The sequence below is a fragment of the Ailuropoda melanoleuca genome, chromosome 14, assembly GCF_002007445.2.
Source record: "Ailuropoda melanoleuca isolate Jingjing chromosome 14, ASM200744v2, whole genome shotgun sequence".
NCBI lineage: Eukaryota > Metazoa > Chordata > Mammalia > Carnivora > Ursidae > Ailuropoda > Ailuropoda melanoleuca.
In genome coordinates this window covers 90,774,547-90,791,405 of record NC_048231.1, presented here as the reverse complement: position 1 = coordinate 90,791,405, position 16,859 = coordinate 90,774,547, and the positions used below count along the sequence as shown (strand labels likewise).

Below are 16,859 nucleotides of genomic sequence, written 5' to 3'. Positions count from 1 at the left end.
CTGGTTTTCTCTTAACTTGTTTGTGTAAATGTAAATTACACAATCAGATACATGTATTCTTGATCAATAATGGAAGGACAGCTGATAAAAGCATCTCAAATAAAACTATCAACATAGGAGGAGCACCTGGCTGGCTCAGTTGGAGAGGCATGCAACTCTTGATCTTCAGGTCATGAGTTTGAGCCCCACATTGGGTGTCGAGATTACAAAAATAAATAAATAAACCCAAAACAAAACTAAGACAAAAAACCCACCAGCAAAGGGCAGTTTACCAAAGCACATCATGTTTTCCCTTGAAGTGTAGCCCATTACCTGACCATATTTGTTTTGGGGAGTTTAATTCCTTTACACATTCAAATGATACGAGGAGATAGCTTCAGAAGAAATTCTGTCCAGTTTATAAAAATTAAAAATAGGGGCACCTGGGTGGCTCAGGCAGTTGAACATCCGACTCTTGGTTTTGGCTCAGGTCATGATCTCAAGGTCCTGGGATCCAGCCCCATATCAGGCTCTGCTCTGTACAGCGTGGAACCTGCTTGCCCCCCCGAGACCCCCCCCCAAATAAACAAAATCTTTTTAAAAAATGAGCAAAATACAGTTCTTGAAATTTGAGGCACACTTTTTAAATGGTTTAGTATATCTAGGATTCAGAATGAAGCTTCCATGGGATTAGATTTTCTTTGGTTACTTCAGTAATAGTCACAGCTTCTTAATTCTGGTATTACTGCATTTCTGATTTTATTTTTTTCCTAAAGGTCCATCACTTTGCCACAGTTCAAAAGATGAGAGACTGCTCTGCTGAAGTGATTCACTACTGTTTTAATCCAAGACACAAAGCCAGGGAGGCCTTCCCCTATACTTGCTGTGGAGGGAAGGACAGTAACTTTGTTCATGGGAAGGATTGCAAACACGTTTTTGCAAAAGGCAGTGATTTTTTTCTTATTCAATTTCTAAACTAACTCTAAGTAATTTATAAGCAGAATTATATTTTTGTATGCATTTTACTAATAACACATTGCCATTTCTAGGTGACTTTTCAAATATACGGGTTATGGAGGTTTTCTCCTAGGTATAAATGCAAGTCAAACTATTTTTTAATTCCTGGTAGCTTTGTACTAGTCAATATTTACAATTACAATTATGAGGACATCCTGGGAATTTTTTGACAGTAAGAGTTCTATGGGGCTCCTGGCAGGCTTAGTCTGTTAAGCAGTTAAGCGTCTGCCTTGGGCTCAGGTCCTGTTCTCAGGGTCCTGGGATGGAGCCCTGCATGGGGCTCCCTGCTCAGAGGGGAGCCTGCTTCTTTCTCTCTCTCTGCCCTTACCCCCTGCTCATGGGCTCTCTCTCTCAAATAAATAAATAAAAATCTTAAAAAAAAAAAAGTTCTCTGAAATATCTAGTCATCATACCTGGAGACCGTGCATTGTGCCAAAGCTTTCCTGTGCTACTCCTCGTATGAAAGATGAGTAGCAAGGGTACTTTTAGCAAAACTCATTAACACCAACTTCTGGCTATGCAGACAGGCAGAGGGACAGGAGTTCCTCTTCCAGAGACCCTCAAATCAAATCATGCAGACTGCCCCCCACCCCCTTTATGGAGCCAATCTACCCGCCTTCTCCTGCGATGCCCTGGGGGCAGCCCTTCATCCCCTTCCCTGGCTGTCCCCTCTCATGTGGTCACCTTCCTCCCTCCCGTAGCCCTTCCTCTCCCTCACGCCCCCGTCCGAGTGAGGCGATTACACTCTGGGGGTTTCAGGCTGACGATGCGATTAGTTCGACACCACCAACTAAGAGTATCTGGTGAGTTCTCACCCTCTAACAGGAAAGCCACTCCTGCACATGACCGGCTTCAGATGAAGCAATACATCTGCTCAGGGCTGGGGCAGAGGAAGGGAGAAGTGTGAGGCCATTGTCAAGGAAACCGCCCAGAAGCTCCTCTTCGCCTGGCAGAGGGCTCCCCCACCCCCAGCAGCCCAGGACGGGGGCGAGCGGCCAAGGATGGGGGCTAGCAGCCAAGGACAGGGGCGCGCCGCACCTCTAAGGAGATCACGGATCTCTGCAGGCTCCTTCCAATAAACCACTCCCCAGGCACTAAGGCACTCAAGACCTCCGGCAGGCATGGATTTCTTCTTTTTCACTACTTCCTCTCCCGATGAAATGGTAAGTCCCTTGACAGCAGAAATCATGCTAAATGTCCCTGTATGTCCCACTAGGGGGACAAAACTGTGACTGAGGGGGTGGTGGTCAGAAGGGGCCTGCTGAAGGAAACCGGTAAAACAATTTTGGTTTCATAATGAACACTGGGCCACCGACGTGATGACAAACAGGAAGACGTAGAAAAGAATGGTAATAATTTTTAATAGTTTACAGCTACAGTATTCAAGTTTTGTATGTATAAATACAGTTACAGAACATAAATATCCAAATGGCAAAATATCGGCCTCTGGACAGACAAAAAACACTAAATAATACTTAAGAAAAAAACAGATGCTGAGGTAATGTTTCATCTAAAGTGACCACAGCAAAAACATTCTTACTATAAAGTCCAAGTGGTTATGAAAGCCTTGTCTCATAACCTAAAAATGTAACTTTAACTAATAGACATTTTCAAACTAAACAAAAAATATTTTAATCATAAATAGGTAAAATAAATAAGATTCTTCTTGCTGAAATTAAATCATGACGTGATTTCTTTTTTATATATATCTGGGGACTTTATTGGTAGCCTGGGCTTTCGACAATAAAAAAGTGAAATTCATGAAACCTTTCTTAGAATCTACATATAATTCTAATGCGAATTACACATATGTGGCATTTTTATTCTGGATGAGCAATCCATTCCTTTTTTTTTTTTTTAAGTATATCCCAACTATGTAAAACATGCTTAATTTCTCTTAAAAGATCACGTCTTGTAAGACATACACTGACTAGTATGAGAAAGGGCATTTTACAGATTTCAGAAACTTCTTTAGAAACAAATTCATCTTCTTATCAAGTTACTTCAGAATATTTGTTTTACTAAGTGTTAATTACAGCAGTAAAAATGTCTAAAACAAAATTTTCCCCATTATTTCTCATTCTACAAAATCCCCATGCTCTTTGTATAACATTTTACCTTCAAGAATCTTACTGGCACCAAGTAACACTTCTATCACATTGTTCGAAATATAGACTTTCCATTTAAGACTCACAGAAACATAATTCAAGGAAGGGTCATCTGAACAGAAGCAATACATTTTTAAGTCAAAAGAAACAAGCTTTCAAATCATTTTATCTTTTGTAGTGACCTATGGAATCCACACCTTCTATGACATTCAGTGTTCTCAGAATGAAATCTTTACTTTGAATAAGATAATATATAAAGCAAGTATTATACATCACTTTGGAGTTGTCATCCAAAAATAAAACCCAACACTGAACACATTCTTTCTTTGCCCCTGACCACAGTCTTTTCATTTGCCAACTCTGGTTACAGTAGGCTGGACAGCAACCTTCTGCAAAATGACCAGAATAATTTTCAAAGTAAAAACAAAATGTATAAGTAATTAATTCCTTATTTTTCAAAGCTCTTCCATTCTTGCTTTAAAATAAACAAAATGGTTTTATAACGCCCTCACAATCCAAAAAAAAAATGACTTCTGGAGCATCTCCAAAAGAAATCCGTCTTTGATGTATTCCGTCTCAGCTTCCAAGGGCATCCAAAAAGCAAGGAGTTCTCCCTCCCAATCTTCTCCATTACAAGGCATTTCCTCTAATTGATGAAATTTGCAGCTACTGGGGAATCTTCCATTTTAAAGGAATCTCCTCATTCGAAAGCTTCCAAAGCAGTCAGGTTCCTGAGCGGAAGAGTTTGGATATCAGATTCAGAAGTTTCTGCCGGAAATTCAGTTTGTCTCCAAATCTCCTGAGTTGAATGGCGCACTCCACTTCGGGCTCTGAAAAGGAAAGCAAAACATTAAAACTACACTGACATTACCAACTGCAACTGGCAAGAATTAATGTGCCCATCCAAGGGACAAGCTGAGTTATTTATTCAGTGAAGCATTTATCTTAACTTTAGCTTTATGTACACCCATTTTCTTTGCTTTTTTTTTTTAAAGATTTTATTTATTTATTGGACAGAGAGACAGCCAGTGAGAGAGGGAACACAAGCAGGGGGAGTGGGAGAGGGAGAAGCAAGCTCGAAGCCCAGGAGCCTGATGTGGGGCTCGGTCCCAGGACTCCGGGATCACGCCCTGAGCCGAAGGCAGACGCTTAGCGACTGCGCCACCCAGGCGCCCCGTACACCCATTTTCTGAATGTGAGAAAGGTGACTTCGCACGCGCACGCCCACACACACACACCATACACTGACACATTGTGACTCATAAACCAAAAAAAGAATAGGTAAGAATAAAGACATTTACTCTAAAATCTTTTTTTTTTTAAAGCACACCGCATGAGGCAAATGTTATCTTTCTTTCAATATGGACATTTCTGTCATACGCCAGAGAGTCAGAGAGCCTTGGCCAGCCTCTTCTCGCTCGCTGAAGGTTAGGAGAACGGAAGTCAAATTCTAAAGTCTTGTACGTTGTCTTCAAGTAGGATTTATTTTTTAAATGGCAGTAATTCCCAGCTCCAATTAAGCCTTCATTAATAGACAAATCTAAATGCATTCTTTCTTTTTCCCTCTTTTTTTGAAAGATTTTTTTTTATTTGACAGAGTAAGAGAGCACAAGCAGGGGGTGCGGCAGAGGGAGAGGGAGAAGCAGGCTCCCCACTGAGCAGGGAGCCGATGTGGAACCCGATGCGGGGCTGTCCTGGGATCCTGACCTGAGCTGAAGGCAGAAGCTTAACCAACTGAGCCACCCATTCTTACCCTCATTGAAAAACTCATTGAAATTTTCTTGTAAGACTCATAAAATCTCATATCAAAAATAAGTCTATATTCTCTAAAATAACTTAGAAATTTACATTTTACTGTAAACCAAATTCTTCTTATAAACCTAATCTGTGCCAATCCAATGCCTTTATAAATGAAGCAGAAAATATGTTTAATTCACAAGTTTACTATTTTTTAGAAGTGAGATATCATCATTAAACGAATATTAATTTAAGAAAAAGGATTATAGAAGGGTTTTAAGAGAAAAAATTATCTCTTTCACCAAAAGAGGGGACAGAAACTGGCTGCTAGTTGTTTCCTTAATCTTTCTGTTAATTACAGTTCTATAAATGTAGTAATAAAAAAATTGAAACTGAGCGGCGGGAGATGTTAACTAAAGCTATTTGGCAATCACTTCACAATATATTCATAAACCAAATCATCATTTGATATATACATATATCAAACAAAGCTAATACAATGTCATATGTCACTTATATCTCAAAAAAAGATGTATTACTATCGAATCGAGTTTAAGAGGGCCCTTTCTGCTGTCCCGTATTATTAGGAATGAAGTTAAATGGCAGAAAGGTTACGCTCGCGTTAGGCCTTCCGGAAACCGGAGAATTCTTGGACATCACAAAAGGTGGGCAAAGCTTTTGGCCTCCCAAGTAAGAGCCAGCGACAGCACCCTGGTGCCCACTTAGCCATGGCCAGGTTGGCAATACCCCACTTCCTTTGCACGCGTCACGGGCTCTATAAATCGAAACTACTTTAAAAGGGGGCCATTATCGTCTGATGCAACGACGGATTTCGAGCCCAGAGCCTTGCTGTCCTCTTTGCTACAGCCCCTTAGCGGATGGCTGCCTCGTTCGGTAAGAGTTATAAGGGAGAGGGCCGGTCTGAAAAGTTATTTGATGTTGCTTTATGGAGGGAGGAGGGGAAGAGTGGATGGACTAAAAACAAACCACTGGAGACCAACTCCTGTTCTCCTATCCCATCTCCGTAAGCAATAACGATTGTTAAAATGTCCCACTCAACAAAGAAGCACAATTTTCTAGGCTCCTGACCGAAGTGGTCCTCGCAGGGCCTCCGTAACGCTCCATCAGTTCTCTGTGGAAGGGCAGCGATAGGATCAAGCGTTATGCACCGCTTTGTTGGGGGGGGGGGGCGAGAGTGGCAACACTCGGATCAGGGCCCTCAATGGTCCCCGACTCCGGAGGAAGAGGGCTGCTCGCCAGGCAGCTCCCGGAGCCTCTCCCTTCCCCACCTGCCGCGACAATGCCTTTCTCCTCGTGACTGCAGCCTGCACTTGCACTTTTTCTCCCCGTGGCCCCGGGGCAGGGCAAGTGGGGATGGAAAGCAAGCGAAGCGAAGAAGAGGCTTTCCGCCTCCGCTAAAATCCATCTGCATCCCAAATCGGGTTTCCTACCTCACCATCTCCACCGTCCTGGGTAAAACCCCTGAAGAACTTCCTGGAGGCGCCCCCCAAAGCACGTGCAAGGGGGCAGACCTGCCCGGGCTGAACCCGCCCGGACCGAGACCTCGACCCCGGGTCCGCGCAGGACTCGCCTGCGCGCTCTTACGCGCTTTCTTCCCAGGCATCTTCCCAAGCAGCCACCGGGAGCTGTGCTGCAGAACCCCGGGGACCTTAGGCCCCCAACCCNGGCCCCCGCCGCGGCCCCACCCCCGCCCCGGCCCCCGCCAAGATCTCCGCGGGCCCTAGCAGCTCCCTACCTGCCGGGGTCCGCGCAGGACTCGCCTGCGCGCTCTTACGCGCTTTCTTCCCAGGCATCTTCCCAAGCAGCCACCGGGAGCTGTGCTGCAGAACCCCGGGGACCTTAGGCCCCCAACCCGAGCCCCTTGGGGCAGGAGAAGGCGAGCTGCTCGGGGGGCGAAGACGGGAGGGAACGCGCGNGATGATACAGTAAAACTGTTTCTAAAGTGCCTGGCACATTGCCAGTGATCACGAAAAAGTATTTATCTTGTGTAAGTATTGTTCATCTGAATGCAGACTCAAAGAAGCTCTACGGAAAAACCCTGTGGGTAAATGCAACTCAAGTTTCCTCCAGCCAAAAGCAAAAGCAGCAGGATACAACTTCTGTCCTCCGGACAAGCACATTTTCACAGTTTCATCTCAGGGGAGAGCCTGCCCTTTATGATTCCCTGCTGAAAACAGACTTACCCAAATCTAGCCAAGTCCAAAATAACTTCACAGACCTTCTTCCTATTTTTTGAGGCAGTATTCTGTATATTAGGACCTGAATCTTTCTATGACCACATGCAGGGGGCTTTGGGCAAGTGAACAGTATTCATGAAACCCATTATGAATGGGGTGAAAATCAATGTTTTGCCATCACTAGAAGGTTATAAATTAAAAACAGATGGCCTCATCAAGGGAAAAACTGCCACTTCCTCTCCAGCCCCACCACTGCCCTACTGCCTTTTTTCAAAAGCTTTCATTTTAGTCTAATAATCTTAATTGGGCAAGATCTTCCATAGCTCTGTAAGGAAGCTAATATCCAACCCTCCGTCTTGAAGCTGAAGTTAACCGACATTCACTGAGCATGACTGTGAGCCAGACAGCCTGCACATTCTCACCTCGTTCCATTCTCAAGATGCTTTGAAATCCATGTATCTTATACCCTTTTATAAGAAAACCAAGATGAAGTCATTGATCCAGAGCCCTGCAAAGGAGATGTGGCAAAACAGGGGCTAATTCCAAAGTCCAAAGTCAATGATAATTGCAGGGAAAGAAAGTCTGTGGTTTTAAAAATAGAGGTGCAATTGGAAATGGGCAAATCTCACGGCTCCATTAGAGATCAATAGTGAGAGAACACGCTGAAAAGAAAAGAAGCCTTTTACTAAGACATGAGAAATCTCAAAGGGCTATTTGTACGTTCCATTGCCAGCCCAAACCCAAGCCCAGGCTCCACGCACTGGGCAGTTTCTAATCACAGACAGGACACCTACGGGAGCAGTCTGGGACCCAGACTTGCATAGTAAAGGAATCCTAAATCCCCACCTGTCACTCATCACTTCCCTCATTTTTCTGGTGTTTTTTACAGTAACCGATCTGGAAGAAGACTGCAGGTGGGTGTGACTGTTTCACTCTGAATTTGTTAAACTGATTTCTGAAAGTCCTTAAAACAGAAGCTAAAGTGAGAGCCTGGATTGTATTGACAAGGTCTTGCTCTTGAACCATGACCTATTACGTGAGACACTCGCACGGTAGGGTGTGTCCTGTCAGGTGACCTCATCTATTTTCAGCTACATATAAGAAGCCCTCTTGACACAGTGACACCACCAGCAGGGAGGCCAGAGCCCATGGGGAATTTTCACGTCCAAGAAAATACTTTTAAGTCCAAGGGGTTTCTGCCCAGCCTCCTCCAGGACTTAGAGTCAATGTTTGGGAGAAGAATTTGGAAAAATGGATTTTGGGGGGAAGGGGGTTTAAACCCATTGTCCTACTTCCTTCTGCAAACCCTTCAGTTTTCTCTTATGCTGAGTGCAGGAGGAGGCTGGTAGGACCTGGAGTGTGGTAGGAGATTTTCTCCAGACCCCTCCGCCATCCTATTCTCTGTCTCAAAACACAAATGACCGTAGAGGGGAGGCTGCCCTGCTCAGACCTCACAGGTCACTGAGGGCTTGGCCTTGATTCCAAAGCAGGGCACTCTCTGCTCCCCATTATGCCCAGTGGTGACTGTTCTCAAGACGCCTTGTGTTTTCCTTGTGGAGAATTCCCTCTGGCAAGGGTTCGAGGAGTCTGGCAAGATTTTCACAGTTTATGCTGTTCTGGCTCAAAGGGTTGTGTGTGCGTGTGTGGGCTGGGGTGGGGGCAGAGTTACTGCAAGGGATTAAAAAACCCAAATCACAGCACCCAGAGACTTCAGACTAAAGGAAACAACTTATCTCGTTCGTAGATACATTGATAGATGATAAACAGATGGGTGATAGACAGATGATAAGTGACTTTTTTCCCACCCGCCTGTAGTATCGGTCCTCAGGCTACTGCCTCGTGAAGGAGCATTCCTCCCAGTTTTCCCTGCTGCAGCCCAGGCTCGGTGAAGTTAATGAACTTCCAAGTTCTCAGGGCTACAAAGTGACAAGGCCATGATTGGAGTGTTTGCTTCCTCTTCTGCACTGTTTCTTTAGAACTAATTCTCATTTACTGGATTCACACATAAAAAATTAGAGTGTTCGGGGCCGCTGGCTGCCTCAGTCAGTAGAAGGTGCACCTCTAGATCTCAGGATTGTGAGCTGGGCATAGAGCTTACTTTAAAAAAGTTAAATTAAAAATTACGGTGTTCTTTAAGGAGTGCCACGACCATACTTTGTATGGACTCAGGTCTATACATGAGATAATGGGGTAAGTATAGACTCAAGATGGTGAAACTCGAAAATTTCTAAGGTTTCCGATTGGATTTCTGTATCCTTAGTAACTGCAAATTGCAGTGCAAAGAGATCTCTGTCCCTCTTCTTTCCTCCCCGTTTCTTACCTGCATCCTTCCCTAGCCCCCATAGTCCCTGAAATGATCAGTTACTTGGACAGTATTTAATATTTGTAGAGAGACAAAACAGGCATTTTCCCCAAGCACAAGAGAGATAGATACACAGAGATAAATAAATTCACCAAACAAGGAAAATTTGCTTTGGCAGAGACTTTGATAAAGCTCTATGAGCTATACTCTGTTGACTATGCAAAATTGAACTACTGAGGAGATGGTTGCTGCTGGTTTTCTCTTAACTTGTTTGTGTAAATGTAAATTACACAATCAGATACATGTATTCTTGATCAATAATGGAAGGACAGCTGATAAAAGCATCTCAAATAAAACTATCAACATAGGAGGAGCACCTGGCTGGCTCAGTTGGAGAGGCATGCAACTCTTGATCTTCAGGTCATGAGTTTGAGCCCCACATTGGGTGTCGAGATTACAAAAATAAATAAATAAACCCAAAACAAAACTAAGACAAAAAACCCACCAGCAAAGGGCAGTTTACCAAAGCACATCATGTTTTCCCTTGAAGTGTAGCCCATTACCTGACCATATTTGTTTTGGGGAGTTTAATTCCTTTACACATTCAAATGATACGAGGAGATAGCTTCAGAAGAAATTCTGTCCAGTTTATAAAAATTAAAAATAGGGGCACCTGGGTGGCTCAGGCAGTTGAACATCCGACTCTTGGTTTTGGCTCAGGTCATGATCTCAAGGTCCTGGGATCCAGCCCCATATCAGGCTCTGCTCTGTACAGCGTGGAACCTGCTTGCCCCCCCGAGACCCCCCCCCAAATAAACAAAATCTTTTTAAAAAATGAGCAAAATACAGTTCTTGAAATTTGAGGCACACTTTTTAAATGGTTTAGTATATCTAGGATTCAGAATGAAGCTTCCATGGGATTAGATTTTCTTTGGTTACTTCAGTAATAGTCACAGCTTCTTAATTCTGGTATTACTGCATTTCTGATTTTATTTTTTTCCTAAAGGTCCATCACTTTGCCACAGTTCAAAAGATGAGAGACTGCTCTGCTGAAGTGATTCACTACTGTTTTAATCCAAGACACAAAGCCAGGGAGGCCTTCCCCTATACTTGCTGTGGAGGGAAGGACAGTAACTTTGTTCATGGGAAGGATTGCAAACACGTTTTTGCAAAAGGCAGTGATTTTTTTCTTATTCAATTTCTAAACTAACTCTAAGTAATTTATAAGCAGAATTATATTTTTGTATGCATTTTACTAATAACACATTGCCATTTCTAGGTGACTTTTCAAATATACGGGTTATGGAGGTTTTCTCCTAGGTATAAATGCAAGTCAAACTATTTTTTAATTCCTGGTAGCTTTGTACTAGTCAATATTTACAATTACAATTATGAGGACATCCTGGGAATTTTTTGACAGTAAGAGTTCTATGGGGCTCCTGGCAGGCTTAGTCTGTTAAGCAGTTAAGCGTCTGCCTTGGGCTCAGGTCATGTTCTCAGGGTCCTGGGATGGAGCCCTGCATGGGGCTCCCTGCTCAGAGGGGAGCCTGCTTCTTTCTCTCTCTCTGCCCTTACCCCCTGCTCATGGGCTCTCTCTCTCAAATAAATAAATAAAAATCTTAAAAAAAAAAAAGTTCTCTGAAATATCTAGTCATCATACCTGGAGACCGTGCATTGTGCCAAAGCTTTCCTGTGCTACTCCTCGTATGAAAGATGAGTAGCAAGGGTACTTTTAGCAAAACTCATTAACACCAACTTCTGGCTATGCAGACAGGCAGAGGGACAGGAGTTCCTCTTCCAGAGACCCTCAAATCAAATCATGCAGACTGCCCCCCACCCCCTTTATGGAGCCAATCTACCCGCCTTCTCCTGCGATGCCCTGGGGGCAGCCCTTCATCCCCTTCCCTGGCTGTCCCCTCTCATGTGGTCACCTTCCTCCCTCCCGTAGCCCTTCCTCTCCCTCACGCCCCCGTCCGAGTGAGGCGATTACACTCTGGGGGTTTCAGGCTGACGATGCGATTAGTTCGACACCACCAACTAAGAGTATCTGGTGAGTTCTCACCCTCTAACAGGAAAGCCACTCCTGCACATGACCGGCTTCAGATGAAGCAATACATCTGCTCAGGGCTGGGGCAGAGGAAGGGAGAAGTGTGAGGCCATTGTCAAGGAAACCGCCCAGAAGCTCCTCTTCGCCTGGCAGAGGGCTCCCCCACCCCCAGCAGCCCAGGACGGGGGCGAGCGGCCAAGGATGGGGGCTAGCAGCCAAGGACAGGGGCGCGCCGCACCTCTAAGGAGATCACGGATCTCTGCAGGCTCCTTCCAATAAACCACTCCCCAGGCACTAAGGCACTCAAGACCTCCGGCAGGCATGGATTTCTTCTTTTTCACTACTTCCTCTCCCGATGAAATGGTAAGTCCCTTGACAGCAGAAATCATGCTAAATGTCCCTGTATGTCCCACTAGGGGGACAAAACTGTGACTGAGGGGGTGGTGGTCAGAAGGGGCCTGCTGAAGGAAACCGGTAAAACAATTTTGGTTTCATAATGAACACTGGGCCACCGACGTGATGACAAACAGGAAGACGTAGAAAAGAATGGTAATAATTTTTAATAGTTTACAGCTACAGTATTCAAGTTTTGTATGTATAAATACAGTTACAGAACATAAATATCCAAATGGCAAAATATCGGCCTCTGGACAGACAAAAAACACTAAATAATACTTAAGAAAAAAACAGATGCTGAGGTAATGTTTCATCTAAAGTGACCACAGCAAAAACATTCTTACTATAAAGTCCAAGTGGTTATGAAAGCCTTGTCTCATAACCTAAAAATGTAACTTTAACTAATAGACATTTTCAAACTAAACAAAAAATATTTTAATCATAAATAGGTAAAATAAATAAGATTCTTCTTGCTGAAATTAAATCATGACGTGATTTCTTTTTTATATATATCTGGGGACTTTATTGGTAGCCTGGGCTTTCGACAATAAAAAAGTGAAATTCATGAAACCTTTCTTAGAATCTACATATAATTCTAATGCGAATTACACATATGTGGCATTTTTATTCTGGATGAGCAATCCATTCCTTTTTTTTTTTTTTAAGTATATCCCAACTATGTAAAACATGCTTAATTTCTCTTAAAAGATCACGTCTTGTAAGACATACACTGACTAGTATGAGAAAGGGCATTTTACAGATTTCAGAAACTTCTTTAGAAACAAATTCATCTTCTTATCAAGTTACTTCAGAATATTTGTTTTACTAAGTGTTAATTACAGCAGTAAAAATGTCTAAAACAAAATTTTCCCCATTATTTCTCATTCTACAAAATCCCCATGCTCTTTGTATAACATTTTACCTTCAAGAATCTTACTGGCACCAAGTAACACTTCTATCACATTGTTCGAAATATAGACTTTCCATTTAAGACTCACAGAAACATAATTCAAGGAAGGGTCATCTGAACAGAAGCAATACATTTTTAAGTCAAAAGAAACAAGCTTTCAAATCATTTTATCTTTTGTAGTGACCTATGGAATCCACACCTTCTATGACATTCAGTGTTCTCAGAATGAAATCTTTACTTTGAATAAGATAATATATAAAGCAAGTATTATACATCACTTTGGAGTTGTCATCCAAAAATAAAACCCAACACTGAACACATTCTTTCTTTGCCCCTGACCACAGTCTTTTCATTTGCCAACTCTGGTTACAGTAGGCTGGACAGCAACCTTCTGCAAAATGACCAGAATAATTTTCAAAGTAAAAACAAAATGTATAAGTAATTAATTCCTTATTTTTCAAAGCTCTTCCATTCTTGCTTTAAAATAAACAAAATGGTTTTATAACGCCCTCACAATCCAAAAAAAAAATGACTTCTGGAGCATCTCCAAAAGAAATCCGTCTTTGATGTATTCCGTCTCAGCTTCCAAGGGCATCCAAAAAGCAAGGAGTTCTCCCTCCCAATCTTCTCCATTACAAGGCATTTCCTCTAATTGATGAAATTTGCAGCTACTGGGGAATCTTCCATTTTAAAGGAATCTCCTCATTCGAAAGCTTCCAAAGCAGTCAGGTTCCTGAGCGGAAGAGTTTGGATATCAGATTCAGAAGTTTCTGCCGGAAATTCAGTTTGTCTCCAAATCTCCTGAGTTGAATGGCGCACTCCACTTCGGGCTCTGAAAAGGAAAGCAAAACATTAAAACTACACTGACATTACCAACTGCAACTGGCAAGAATTAATGTGCCCATCCAAGGGACAAGCTGAGTTATTTATTCAGTGAAGCATTTATCTTAACTTTAGCTTTATGTACACCCATTTTCTTTGCTTTTTTTTTTTAAAGATTTTATTTATTTATTGGACAGAGAGACAGCCAGTGAGAGAGGGAACACAAGCAGGGGGAGTGGGAGAGGGAGAAGCAAGCTCGAAGCCCAGGAGCCTGATGTGGGGCTCGGTCCCAGGACTCCGGGATCACGCCCTGAGCCGAAGGCAGACGCTTAGCGACTGCGCCACCCAGGCGCCCCGTACACCCATTTTCTGAATGTGAGAAAGGTGACTTCGCACGCGCACGCCCACACACACACACCATACACTGACACATTGTGACTCATAAACCAAAAAAAGAATAGGTAAGAATAAAGACATTTACTCTAAAATCTTTTTTTTTTTAAAGCACACCGCATGAGGCAAATGTTATCTTTCTTTCAATATGGACATTTCTGTCATACGCCAGAGAGTCAGAGAGCCTTGGCCAGCCTCTTCTCGCTCGCTGAAGGTTAGGAGAACGGAAGTCAAATTCTAAAGTCTTGTACGTTGTCTTCAAGTAGGATTTATTTTTTAAATGGCAGTAATTCCCAGCTCCAATTAAGCCTTCATTAATAGACAAATCTAAATGCATTCTTTCTTTTTCCCTCTTTTTTTGAAAGATTTTTTTTTATTTGACAGAGTAAGAGAGCACAAGCAGGGGGTGCGGCAGAGGGAGAGGGAGAAGCAGGCTCCCCACTGAGCAGGGAGCCGATGTGGAACCCGATGCGGGGCTGTCCTGGGATCCTGACCTGAGCTGAAGGCAGAAGCTTAACCAACTGAGCCACCCATTCTTACCCTCATTGAAAAACTCATTGAAATTTTCTTGTAAGACTCATAAAATCTCATATCAAAAATAAGTCTATATTCTCTAAAATAACTTAGAAATTTACATTTTACTGTAAACCAAATTCTTCTTATAAACCTAATCTGTGCCAATCCAATGCCTTTATAAATGAAGCAGAAAATATGTTTAATTCACAAGTTTACTATTTTTTAGAAGTGAGATATCATCATTAAACGAATATTAATTTAAGAAAAAGGATTATAGAAGGGTTTTAAGAGAAAAAATTATCTCTTTCACCAAAAGAGGGGACAGAAACTGGCTGCTAGTTGTTTCCTTAATCTTTCTGTTAATTACAGTTCTATAAATGTAGTAATAAAAAAATTGAAACTGAGCGGCGGGAGATGTTAACTAAAGCTATTTGGCAATCACTTCACAATATATTCATAAACCAAATCATCATTTGATATATACATATATCAAACAAAGCTAATACAATGTCATATGTCACTTATATCTCAAAAAAAGATGTATTACTATCGAATCGAGTTTAAGAGGGCCCTTTCTGCTGTCCCGTATTATTAGGAATGAAGTTAAATGGCAGAAAGGTTACGCTCGCGTTAGGCCTTCCGGAAACCGGAGAATTCTTGGACATCACAAAAGGTGGGCAAAGCTTTTGGCCTCCCAAGTAAGAGCCAGCGACAGCACCCTGGTGCCCACTTAGCCATGGCCAGGTTGGCAATACCCCACTTCCTTTGCACGCGTCACGGGCTCTATAAATCGAAACTACTTTAAAAGGGGGCCATTATCGTCTGATGCAACGACGGATTTCGAGCCCAGAGCCTTGCTGTCCTCTTTGCTACAGCCCCTTAGCGGATGGCTGCCTCGTTCGGTAAGAGTTATAAGGGAGAGGGCCGGTCTGAAAAGTTATTTGATGTTGCTTTATGGAGGGAGGAGGGGAAGAGTGGATGGACTAAAAACAAACCACTGGAGACCAACTCCTGTTCTCCTATCCCATCTCCGTAAGCAATAACGATTGTTAAAATGTCCCACTCAACAAAGAAGCACAATTTTCTAGGCTCCTGACCGAAGTGGTCCTCGCAGGGCCTCCGTAACGCTCCATCAGTTCTCTGTGGAAGGGCAGCGATAGGATCAAGCGTTATGCACCGCTTTGTTGGGGGGGGGGGGCGAGAGTGGCAACACTCGGATCAGGGCCCTCAATGGTCCCCGACTCCGGAGGAAGAGGGCTGCTCGCCAGGCAGCTCCCGGAGCCTCTCCCTTCCCCCCCTGCCGCGACAATGCCTTTCTCCTCGTGACTGCAGCCTGCACTTGCACTTTTTCTCCCCGTGGCCCCGGGGCAGGGCAAGTGGGGATGGAAAGCAAGCGAAGCGAAGAAGAGGCTTTCCGCCTCCGCTAAAATCCATCTGCATCCCAAATCGGGTTTCCTACCTCACCATCTCCACCGTCCTGGGTAAAACCCCTGAAGAACTTCCTGGAGGCGCCCCCCAAAGCACGTGCAAGGGGGCAGACCTGCCCGGGCTGAACCCGCCCGGACCGAGACCTCGACCCCGGGTCCGCGCAGGACTCGCCTGCGCGCTCTTACGCGCTTTCTTCCCAGGCATCTTCCCAAGCAGCCACCGGGAGCTGTGCTGCAGAACCCCGGGGACCTTAGGCCCCCAACCCGAGCCCCTTGGGGCAGGAGAAGGCGAGCTGCTCGGGGGGCGAAGACGGGAGGGAACGCGCGGGAACGGGCGGGCACGACCCGACTGGAGAGCGAACTGCTCCCGGGCCGGGCACCTCTCGGGTCTAGGCAATTCTCGCGCCCGCGCTCTCGTCTTATGTCAGGGGACTTTCCCAAGAACCGTGACGTAGAGAAACTTGACTCTGCGCCCGCCCCTGACCCCGCCCCCGAGGGCCGCCGCCGTAGGGGACCTGCCCCGACTTGCTCGCGCTCCGCGGCGGCGCCGACCCGCGGCAGGGGGCGCAGAGCGATCGGCGCGGCGCGGCGACCCTGCCCCACCTCGCACTTACTCTCTTCGCGAACCGGGGCCGGGTGGAGGGGGTCCGGGCTGAGAACCCGCCCCCGCCCCGCATCGAGTCAGCTGCAGTTGTGGCGGAGCTGAGAAGTCGCGAGAGGGGAAAGTTCTAGCGGGAAGGCGGCGGGTGGGGTGGCCAGGCGCTTGGTCCTTATCGTAAACCGGTAATTAGAGACTCTAACTAAGCAGACCCCGGAACGAGATCGGAAAAGGGAAGCTCGAACTCGGAGGGCATGGGTGGTTGCGGGGAAGTGAGATGAAAACTTTCAGAACAGTGGAGAGGATGCCAGAAGCAAGTGACAAACGTACCAAATTGAAACGCGAGCAAGCAAACAGTGGTTTGATTTGGAAAGTGGGGTGTGTGCGTGTGCATGTGCGTGTGTGCATG

The 16,859-nt window shown here is 44.5% G+C and overlaps 1 protein-coding gene and 3 long non-coding RNA genes across 5 annotated transcripts in view; 3 read left to right on the top strand and 1 right to left on the bottom strand.

The window, feature by feature from the left end:
- The first annotated feature begins 1,853 nt into the window (after positions 1 to 1,853).
- Positions 1,854 to 5,237, top strand: LOC117795930. Its single transcript, XR_004620123.1, has 2 exons — positions 1,854 to 2,159; positions 4,702 to 5,237. It is a non-coding gene; the product is annotated as an uncharacterized LOC117795930 (long non-coding RNA).
- Positions 2,338 to 16,259, bottom strand: PMAIP1 (phorbol-12-myristate-13-acetate-induced protein 1). Of its 2 annotated transcripts, none has more exons than XM_034642159.1 (3): positions 16,117 to 16,259; positions 6,598 to 6,714; positions 2,338 to 3,934 (listed from the first exon to the last, which is right to left on the bottom strand). In XM_034642159.1, exons 2-3 carry the CDS (start codon positions 6,653 to 6,655, stop codon positions 3,828 to 3,830), a joined length of 165 nt encoding a protein of 54 aa, XP_034498050.1. In that variant the 5' UTR covers positions 6,656 to 6,714; positions 16,117 to 16,259; the 3' UTR covers positions 2,338 to 3,827. The 2 variants fall into 2 exon arrangements, with proteins under 2 accessions (XP_034498050.1, XP_034498049.1); XM_034642158.1 differs by having other exon boundaries at positions 6,598 to 6,777; positions 16,180 to 16,233.
- LOC117795931 lies at positions 11,445 to 14,632 on the top strand. Its single transcript, XR_004620124.1, has 2 exons — positions 11,445 to 11,751; positions 14,294 to 14,632. It is a non-coding gene; the product is annotated as an uncharacterized LOC117795931 (long non-coding RNA).
- Positions 15,248 to 16,859, top strand: part of LOC117795932 — a 31,063-nt gene continuing 29,451 nt past the window's right edge. The window contains exon 1 of the long non-coding RNA XR_004620125.1: positions 15,248 to 15,327. This is a non-coding gene — a long non-coding RNA (uncharacterized LOC117795932). The remainder of the gene's footprint in view (positions 15,328 to 16,859) is intronic.